Here is a 10,825-nt window from a genome sequence, read left to right as displayed (position 1 = left end):
CATAGTTTTCCTCCGCAGCATCATCGCGACGGAAAGTCATTCTCTCGTGAGGTCGTATAAGCGAGCTACTTAGTGTCTGTACGCTCGGTGGATATTCCAACAAAACGTCCGACTTAAATATTGTGAGCATGTTCATCTATCATCCCGTTGACCGCGGATTCGTTATTAAACCTGGGATCATTGTCATTAGTTTCTCGAGTATCTAATTACCACGGTTGTCCAATTCTATAATAATCGTATCTGCACTAGTCAATGTTTTCTCTATTGCATAACGACAACGTGTAATCCGAACGAAGATTCGCTTGACGCCCCTAACTCTAATTCTAATGTAAACCCGACATATGCATAGCCATTGTGTGTGAAATACAGTAAATTATATGTAATTCCGAATCCTCTTTATACCTCAACACTATTATATTTTAAAACATTTATTTACTACCAGCATCGTTTATTGCTCAGTAGACTTTTCAATAATAAATTATTATTTTCAACCAATAACTATCTCGTAACTTTTGTTTGGCGAAGAATGGTAGAGAATTTTGTCATTATAATGTTGACCTTGTAATACAAAAATGTTCATATTCAGTAAGCAGATTAATTGCTTACAGCTCTGAAATCATCTGCGTATAAACAACTGCATTCTCATTAAAATTTTATAAAAAAATCAAGCAGTATTATAAATGGATTTATTTAGAAAGGAAACGAGTGAGAAACCAAATGAAAAGGATGTTGAATCCCTTCTTCATAAAATTGAGTTAGTATTCCTTTAGTTTAAACAAAAAAAAATAGGTTCAAATAGTCAGTACACGATACGGTATATTATCCATAGTAAGATCGTTATGCCGAACATTTTGGAGATCTGATGTATCCAGTACAACCTGAAATAACAGAAAATATTCATATGAATTCCAATTTTTTTTATACGAAGATACTTTTATACGCACCTTGATAATCGTTGTCGGGCTGTGGACTTAAAGTCTTGTTTCAGAATAAATTTCCTAACTCCCATCTGGTAAATTGCAACATACTTCTCCCAATTCATAGCCCGTAAATCTAGATTGACCATATCGCTGTGGTTGAACATTTTCACCTTCCTCGCCAGGTCGGAACAGTTATCTCTTTGAAAAGTCCATTCGTGCATGGTGAAATATTTTACCGATGTGAACAGCTTATTGCCATTTTTCAGAAGTTTCATCATTCTGAAATATCATTTTTAATTATTATTATAGATGAAGTCAGAGATTATCCCAGAACGATTGGCATGTTGTTTGACAATCGATGGAACACTCACATTGGTTTACTACCTCGAAGTCTTAAAAAGATATCTATGACGACCGCAGGCAAAACACGCGGGATTACACACAGAATGTGATAAATATACCTATTAGCTACAACTGAACAACCTGGGTACCATAGTGTATCGTTCAGTGGCATTCCTATGCTACATTTTACTATAGCATCTCTGTACGCTCGGTGGATATTCCAACAAAACGTCCGACTTAAATATTGTGAGCATGTTCATCTATCATCCCGTTGACCGCGGATTCGTTATTAAACCTGGGATCATTGTCATTAGTTTCTCGAGTATCTAATTACCACGGTTGTCCAATTCTATAATAATCGTATCTGCACTAGTCAATGTTTTCTCTATTGCATAACGACAACGTGTAATCCGAACGAAGATTCGCTTGACGCCCCTAACTCTAATTCTAATGTAAACCCGACATATGCATAGCCATTGTGTGTGAAATACAGTAAATTATATGTAATTCCGAATCCTCTTTATACCTCAACACTATTATATTTTAAAACATTTATTTACTACCAGCATCGTTTATTGCTCAGTAGACTTTTCAATAATAAATTATTATTTTCAACCAATAACTATCTCGTAACTTTTGTTTGGCGAAGAATGGTAGAGAATTTTGTCATTATAATGTTGACCTTGTAATACAAAAATGTTCATATTCAGTAAGCAGATTAATTGCTTACAGCTCTGAAATCATCTGCGTATAAACAACTGCATTCTCATTAAAATTTTATAAAAAAATCAAGCAGTATTATAAATGGATTTATTTAGAAAGGAAACGAGTGAGAAACCAAATGAAAAGGATGTTGAATCCCTTCTTCATAAAATTGAGTTAGTATTCCTTTAGTTTAAACAAAAAAAAATAGGTTCAAATAGTCAGTACACGATACGGTATATTATCCATAGTAAGATCGTTATGCCGAACATTTTGGAGATCTGATGTATCCAGTACAACCTGAAATAACAGAAAATATTCATATGAATTCCAATTTTTTTTATACGAAGATACTTTTATACGCACCTTGATAATCGTTGTCGGGCTGTGGACTTAAAGTCTTGTTTCAGAATAAATTTCCTAACTCCCATCTGGTAAATTGCAACATACTTCTCCCAATTCATAGCCCGTAAATCTAGATTGACCATATCGCTGTGGTTGAACATTTTCACCTTCCTCGCCAGGTCGGAACAGTTATCTCTTTGAAAAGTCCATTCGTGCATGGTGAAATATTTTACCGATGTGAACAGCTTATTGCCATTTTTCAGAAGTTTCATCATTCTGAAATATCATTTTTAATTATTATTATAGATGAAGTCAGAGATTATCCCAGAACGATTGGCATGTTGTTTGACAATCGATGGAACACTCACATTGGTTTACTACCTCGAAGTCTTAAAAAGATATCTATGACGACCGCAGGCAAAACACGCGGGATTACACACAGAATGTGATAAATATACCTATTAGCTACAACTGAACAACCTGGGTACCATAGTGTATCGTTCAGTGGCATTCCTATGCTACATTTTACTATAGCATCTATCATCTGACCCCACCTTGTCAATTGAAACACTAACATTATTATTAATTACTAGAATTATAGTTAAAGCAAAGTTTATTATCATACGAGTATCTCGGGAAATATTATGGAAATGACATAAATATAATATTGTTTCGCTATTTTTCTAAACTAATGACATATTGAGATCTTCTCTGTTTGTTTGCTCTTCTATTGTCCACGTTACTTAAATAATCTGAAACTTTTGGAATACTCTAGCAATCGAATAACGTTAGTTGAAAAATATTTGTAAGAAATATTACTTAAAAGGGCATGCGTTACTCGTGCAGTTGTATACTTTAACTTCATGATCACGATGTAGCGTGACATGCCATGCTGTACATATCATCATGTCGACTACGAAATCGACTGGCACTAGATCCAATCTGGCCTCTCTCATACCTCGTATCGCTGTTGCACATCCTCTACCAATTAGCACAAAGGTACCTGGTAACATTAAACTGGCTTAGAAATTATTTGTGATTTTGGATTACCAGAAATGTACCGCTAAATAGATTGGTAAAAATTCTCGTAATTGTGAGCAACAACAAATTTGAACTTTAATAATGATGATCTAGTGGAGAGCCTCTCATTTATCCTCTCACAAACAAATCGATTAACTCCAATTTTAGGAAATGTAAAGAGTATTGAAAAATTACTATCGGAATATATCTATGAAAATACTTGTTAATGCAGAAATATTCTCTATCCAACCAGGACATGGTTCTTCCAAAGAGGCGCCAATTATGCTTGGCCGAACTATGGCAACTGGCAGATCTTTGCACTTGCTTGCTAGAATCTGCTCTGCTAAATTCTTACTGAATGCGTATGTGTTTGGATAAGTTTTTAAAATCTCTTTTTCCATTAGGTTTATCGAATTTTTGTCTAATTGGTCGCACATATCGATCACATCTGAAGGTTTCAAGCTCGTACTGCAAAGTCGATAATAAGTGAACATATTCTTCATGCTATAATTATGAATATAATATTCATAAATCATGGAACAACGTTTGCGTATAACTTATTCTTACGTGTAAACTTTTTCCCCAATCTCATGTAGATTAGCATTACTAAAAGCTGTGCTGACATGGACGAAGCTAATTGGATGCTTTAGTTCGTTCCAAAGTTCGATGATACGAGCTGTACCTTTCGTATTCACATTAACAGCCACGTGTAATGGCTCGTTGAATCTCACAGTGGCCGCGGCGTGAAACACTATATTTACTTCCTCAAGCAACAGATTTCTATGTTCTTGCGAAAGACCTAAATCTGGCAGACTCACGTCACCTTTCACGGGATAAACCTTGTTCAAAGCTGAAGGGCGTTTTGCTTTGATGGCATCGTAAATCTAAAGACGAAAAATTAGCAACTCAATTCCAGAAAAGAAAGTTGATCAATTTGGCTCCTGACTGCGTTAAATATTGAAAGGAACAAATATATATTTACGAACCGGATCACCTATGAGCTTCTTAAATCGTTGTTCTATCGTTTCGTTAGTTTTTGGACGAATTAGTATAAAAATGGCAGCGATGCGTGGACACATGCGGATCAGTTTTTCCAGGAGACCTTTCCCAACGAAACCGGTTGCTCCTGTCACAAGAATCCCACTACCGGCGTAGAATTCCCCGAGAGAACTCGTCTTATTCAGTTCTTTATTGATTCCATTTTCATTTGTTTCTTTATTGATTGTATCCATGTTTCAGGATCTTCACACTTGCGGTCCCTATATTTGCCATAGAGTAACAAATAGTAAGTGGAAATCTTTTAAGATAATGTACAAAATTTGTTATAGCTGAGATTTTTTTACATATTATTTTCCAAAGAAATCTACAGTTAATCTTCCAAAGAGAAACATAATCCACCAATAATGGTTTCGTTTTCCACGAATCAAAAAATTGCGTTATGTCAATGGCGCTTCCATTGTAATTTAAAAAATATTTCTCCTACTTGGTAGACTTTAATATAAAAAAAGCGAGAAGTTGAAAGAACTATTCAAGCATTAAATTCAATTTTTCATGTGGCTGTACATTAATTTGTATTATTACACATTACTCCATAAAAGTATAATTAATACTTCGAGTTTAACTTTATTCGAGTCAAGCATTTTTCAATTTCCTTTGACTTTTTCATTTCATATTTTATGTGCATATATATGAATATTGTAATATGTAGTAATCAGTAATTTGCGTGGAAAATGTGCGTGGTCGTACGAGACAGTGTTCGCCCACATTTAGTAGCACCTCCAGAATACTTAATACGTATGTGATTTTTCTGTGCTCCCATGGACGAGACGGTCGCGGTGCGTATGTGAAATTAGTATAAACATTGTTTATATATGCTGTTATTCATTAATTATTTATGGAGTCAAAAGGAAGCATGTTTCCGATAAGTCGTTAAAGATTTCGGTGAGTAAACATCAATAAATAACAATGAGTATAATCTATAATCGATGATTATTCGCGTTCGTGTAAAAAACAAAGACGACAGAATTATATAACTTAGCAGCCAAGAAGATATGAAATACATATATACTTAAAAGAATTGTCATTCGAAGGTTTCAAGCTCGTACTGCAAAGTCGATAATAAGTGAACATATTCTTCATGCTATAATTATGAATATAATATTCATAAATCATGGAACAACGTTTGCGTATAACTTATTCTTACGTGTAAACTTTTTCCCCAATCTCATGTAGATTAGCATTACTAAAAGCTGTGCTGACGTGGACGAAGCTAATTGGATGCTTTAGTTCGTTCCAAAGTTCGATGATACGAGCTGTACCTTTCGTATTCACATTAACAGCCACGTGTAATGGCTCGTTGAATCTCACAGTGGCCGCGGCGTGAAACACTATATTTACTTCCTCAAGCAACAGATTTCTATGTTCTTGCGAAAGACCTAAATCTGGCAGACTCACGTCACCTTTCACGGGATAAACCTTGTTCAAAGCTGAAGGGCGTTTTGCTTTGATGGCATCGTAAATCTAAAGACGAAAAATTAGCAACTCAATTCCAGAAAAGAAAGTTGATCAATTTGGCTCCTGACTGCGTTAAATATTGAAAGGAACAAATATATATTTACGAACCGGATCACCTATGAGCTTCTTAAATCGTTGTTCTATCGTTTCGTTAGTCTTTGGACGAATTAGTATAAAAATGGCAGCGATGCGTGGACACATGCGGATCAGTTTTTCGAGGAGACCTTTTCCAACGAAACCGGTTGCTCCAGTCACAAGGATCCCACAACCGGCGTAGAATTCCTCGAGCGAATTCGTCTTATTCAGTCCTTCGTTTGTCCCATTTTCATTTGTTTCTCGATTGATTGTATCCATGTTTCAAGATCTTAACACTTGCAGTTCCAATAGTTGCCATAAATTGCCATTCCCGACAAACAGTATGTGGATAAATGTGTTAAATAATATACTATATTGGTTACAGTTGAGATCTTTTCATATATATTACCTTCTAAAGAAATATACGCAATTCAACAATTATGGTTTCGCCTTGCACGAATGATTATAATTTTCATGTATAATATATGTAAAAAAAATTTATATCGTCATGCTTATGTATATTACGTTGCATTATTTGTTTTCGACTTGATCTTTACAATACCGAGCTTTTTATAGCACAAACAATAGTGTTATAAAGATTTCATACGTTGAGTATTGTACACGCACATTTATATATAGTATAAAAGTGAAGAAAATTAATATAATCAACTAACAACAATTTTCTAAACATACTGAACATAAAGCCCTTTTAACTCACAAATATCTATGAAATTGATATTCGAAGAGATATTTTGACGCAGCATCTCAATAATTAAAAAGTATAATCATAAAGAATGTGATTAATATAACGAGAGAAATACATTTTATCACCATGTAGGGTATTTTGCTTAAATGTAATAAAATAGTTGCGTAATTACGTGCTCTCTCTACTACCATTTCATCGTTTCTTTTAAATGTTATCAATTTTATGTATGTAAACTTCAGTTCATTTGCATACATTTCAGTTTATTTATTAAAAACAAGGGATCTTACCAGTTAAAATGTAAAACGCCTAAAATACCTCGCATGGTTAATGTTGTTACCGCGCAGCGTATTCTCAATTTTCATAAACGCGAGAGTCCAAGCAGGTCCTAACAATAACTTACGAAAATCCGTTCCTGTAATTTGTTTTCTGCTTGATCTTTACAATATCGAGCCTGTTATAGCACACGTTTTTGTGATATAGAGATTTGATACATTTATATATATTATAGAAGTAATTAAGCCCTCTTAACTCACGAATGTCTATGAAACAATGTTTATATTGATAAGTAATTAAAAAGTATAATTATAAAGAATGTGATTAATATAACAAGAGAAATATATTTTATCACCATGTAGAGTATTTTGCTTAAATTTAATAAAATAATTGCGTAATAACATACTCCCTCTACTACCATTTCATCGTTTCTTTTAAATGTAATCAATATTATGTATGTACACTTCAGTTCATTTGCGTATATTTCAGTTTATTTATTAAAAACAAGGGATCTTACCAGTTAAAATGTAAAACGCCTAAAATACCTCGCATGGTTAATGTTGTTACCGCGCAGCGTATTCTCAATTTTCATAAACGCGAGAGTCCAAGCAGGTCCTAACAATAACTTACGAAAATCCGTTCCTAAACTCAATTTTTGACAAAAATTATCCGATATCTCGGGCAACTATCTCGTAAAGGCGAATGTTCTGATTACGTCTATTGACTGGTTGTAAATTATTGAAAAATCAAAATAGTGAACGATTTCACTGCGTAAAATGTAAAATACAAAATATTTGAGTATTCAAAAACTTCATTTAAGCTATTGTAATAATTAAAGACCCGAATGATATTTTTGATATATATCATATTTATAATAATAAAATTGATAATAATGATATTAATGAAAGGCACAATTCAATACGAAATAACAAGGAATCGTCTGTTACCTGATAATATTTCCACTGCGTATTGTTTACCAAAGATCGATCAAAAGTACACTTCACGATAGTAAATACCTACACGTCTTCCACAGTACTGTATCGATGTGTCGCTCCTCTAGATTCTTATATTATTATTAAGCCCGCCCTACTACTGAAACTGGATAGTGGTATGCGTTAAGGACACGGTTAACTAATTCATTTCCCACATCTTTCGTGTTTATGAAAGTACAAAATATTCTCAGCGGTAACTACGTCAACCATGCAAGATATATTTTAGTCGTGTAACATTGTAAATGATAAGATCCTTTGTATTTAGTAAAATAAAGTGAAACATGCGCAGATGAAATGAAGTATACTAATGTAACATTGATTACATATGTATAAAAGATGCCATGAAATAATAATGGAGAGATATGTATTACCCAATTGTATTACTAAGTTCAAGTAAAATATCGTTCATCGTGATAAAATACATTTTCCTTATTTTATTTATCACTTTCTTCGTGAATATACTTGTCAATTATTTAGATGCTGTGTCAAAATATCTCTTCAAACATGACGAAACTGTACGGTTAATGAAGCAATCACTTTAATATGAGATTTCATTTATTCAAATACACATCAAGATTGATTGATAGTACCTTTCACACTAAATCTTCCGACACTTCATGTACATCTCTTCCTACCTTATCGGGTCAAAATGACCGGTGATTAAAGAAATAACAGTTTTTAGGATTTAGTTTAGATAATGGTTAATTTATAACTGAATGTATATAAAATAATGAACTTTCAGAAACTTTCGTCCAAATTTGCTTTTGTTTAATTTCAATTCTAGACTTAAATAAAATTACACTTTTATTTATGTAGGGATATATCTTCTTCAACCTCGCTGCATTTTGTACAAATTATCTTATTATCGAATGTATATTTGCCGCATATATATTTCCCGCATCATGAACACATTTTCGTAATTTTGTAACATTTACAATTTTTTATTTGACAAGTTTTTTGTAGTAATGAATGCAGTAAGGTATAGATTCTTAGAGTAAGGACAAGTAATGATGGTAGATTTAAAGTTTAATGTAGTTTAATAAGCGATATTCAATAACAAAAGGAATATAAATAGAGTTTAGTGTAGTTTAAATAAGCGATATTCAAGAACAAAAGGACCGATTATAATATCGTCGCACGTCGATTCACAACCACTCAACTCACACTCTGCTTCTCAGCTGACTCTCTGGCCGTTGTAGCATTCTTTTGTCTTTTGCTAGGCCCACCGCACACGTGTTCCACGGACGCTCGTAGCCAGGGTCACGTAGGCCTTTTCGGCGAAACTATTTATTTGAAGGACGAATAACGCATTGATGGAGCCGACAGCGCCTCGGTTCTCGCGACATTGTCTATAGTTAACTCGATGTTTCTTAGGTCCTTCTCCCCGATACTACATGAATCTGCACTTGTTGATAGTTTTATTGCATGGTTTTTTCCCGCAATTCTTTATACAAAAGTAACGTATGCACCAGGTTCATAACTACTTTGTGAATTCTCTATAAATAGGTCACCATACTATAGATACCATTGCAAATTTATTGGCTTTATTCGCCCTTCTTATCAAATCATATAAATCTCATCGTTTCAGCAAAGTCATTCCTGCTTATTGTTTTCGAAAATATGCAGGCCAAATTTCATTCCACAAATATGAGATATCTAAATTCTTTGCCTAATACGCACCGCGGGCATATAGCAGAGCAATGAATGCATCTATATTTGTTGCATCTAGCTCCCCCTTAGTCCTAATACTCTAAATGCTTCTCCCGTATATTTTATTATATGATTCCTGATACATGATAAAATGTCGTCCTTACTTGTCCTTTCATTATATGTCGTTTAGCATATCTCTAAAATATTATGAGCTGATGTCTTGGCAGGTTTGGGGCTTGCATCTATCTCCTTTTAAGCTGTTCCATCGGGCACAGTTTCGATACGTTGTTTCTCTACATCAGTCTCACTCTCTACTGTTAACGATAGTTTCTTTCCTTCTTGCTCTAAACGTGAACGCTTAATTATAATATTGAATATTCATTCGCTTATAACTAGTGTTTCATGTGTTTCCATGTTGTTTTCTGTTGCCGAAGGTTTCTTGTTCATCACATATTGAATATTCTTTCATGTCCGTTATTTTTTTTATTAATTTTTTTTTTGGAAAATCTTGACACTTTTAGGACAAATATTTGTCACAGAATAATACAATGAATGGAATACAAAATTATTGTGAAATTATATATGCTTTACTTTTTCTTTTATAATAACTTTATACAAAACGCTCTGAGATGCTCGTTCTCAGTTTCAGAAATTATAAGTTTAGATGTCGACTTATTGACTAACAAACTGATATGTAGTCTGGTCACAAGAACAATAGCAAGTAAGAATATGGTCTCTGATGGCGATATTTAAGCGAAAATATCTCGAGGGTGGAGTTGGGAAAAACCCACTTTTACCGTGTTTTAATGCAATGAACAATAACCCTAAGGAATCTTCTTGACTTTTAAAATGTTTGTAATAATTGACCGTAAAAGATGCTAAATTTTATGGCGGTTCCTTAGGATTATTATGGGCCTAAGTTGATGCTTTGACACCTAGTCGCTATCTTGATCGAGGGATGGATTACAGTTTATAACAAGATTACGGGCGTAACAGTTGTTATTATTTGTTATTATTGATTTTGTTTGTCATCTGACATTGAGATAACCTTTTCTTTGTACTGATTGCATTTGTTTTAAGAATAAATAAAATATTATATCGGCTGGTCAAATTGATCGCCCGCTGTAAATAGGGCAGAATACAAGTTTTTCTTAGAAAAAAAAAGCAAACTAGAAGTAAATACCGAAAAATATTTTGTATGTATGTTTTATGTCAGAAATTCTGAAGCGATATGATTACGTTTAAATATGGCTAAATTTGTGTAAAAGTTTGAAAAATGTTAATTT

At 33.6% G+C, this 10,825-nt stretch overlaps 3 protein-coding genes across 3 annotated transcripts; all 3 read right to left on the bottom strand.

The window, feature by feature from the left end:
- Positions 1–730: 730 nt before the first annotated feature.
- Positions 731–1,458, bottom strand: LOC105680765 (putative fatty acyl-CoA reductase CG5065). Its single transcript, XM_012385694.3, has 3 exons — positions 1,292–1,458; positions 945–1,199; positions 731–878 (listed from the first exon to the last, which is right to left on the bottom strand). Exons 1-3 carry the CDS (start codon positions 1,432–1,434, stop codon positions 800–802), a joined length of 477 nt encoding a protein of 158 aa, XP_012241117.1. The 5' UTR covers positions 1,435–1,458; the 3' UTR covers positions 731–799.
- Positions 1,459–2,120: 662 nt separating this feature from the next.
- On the bottom strand, positions 2,121–7,892 carry LOC100740585 (putative fatty acyl-CoA reductase CG5065). Its single transcript, XM_033320737.1, has 8 exons — positions 7,845–7,892; positions 4,316–4,588; positions 3,897–4,213; positions 3,550–3,797; positions 3,129–3,312; positions 2,678–2,863; positions 2,331–2,585; positions 2,121–2,264 (listed from the first exon to the last, which is right to left on the bottom strand). Exons 2-8 carry the CDS (start codon positions 4,559–4,561, stop codon positions 2,186–2,188), a joined length of 1,515 nt encoding a protein of 504 aa, XP_033176628.1. The 5' UTR covers positions 4,562–4,588; positions 7,845–7,892; the 3' UTR covers positions 2,121–2,185.
- On the bottom strand, positions 5,364–6,212 carry LOC117151657 (putative fatty acyl-CoA reductase CG5065). The gene is made up of 3 exons (XM_033320738.1): positions 5,952–6,212; positions 5,533–5,849; positions 5,364–5,433 (listed from the first exon to the last, which is right to left on the bottom strand). Exons 1-3 carry the CDS (start codon positions 6,195–6,197, stop codon positions 5,364–5,366), a joined length of 633 nt encoding a protein of 210 aa, XP_033176629.1. The 5' UTR covers positions 6,198–6,212.
- Positions 7,893–10,825: the final 2,933 nt, after the last annotated feature.

This window comes from Bombus impatiens, unplaced genomic scaffold (genome assembly GCF_000188095.3).
Source record: "Bombus impatiens unplaced genomic scaffold, BIMP_2.2 scf_0335, whole genome shotgun sequence".
Taxonomy (NCBI): domain Eukaryota; kingdom Metazoa; phylum Arthropoda; class Insecta; order Hymenoptera; family Apidae; genus Bombus; species Bombus impatiens.
This window is presented reverse-complemented; position numbering and strand designations above follow the sequence as displayed.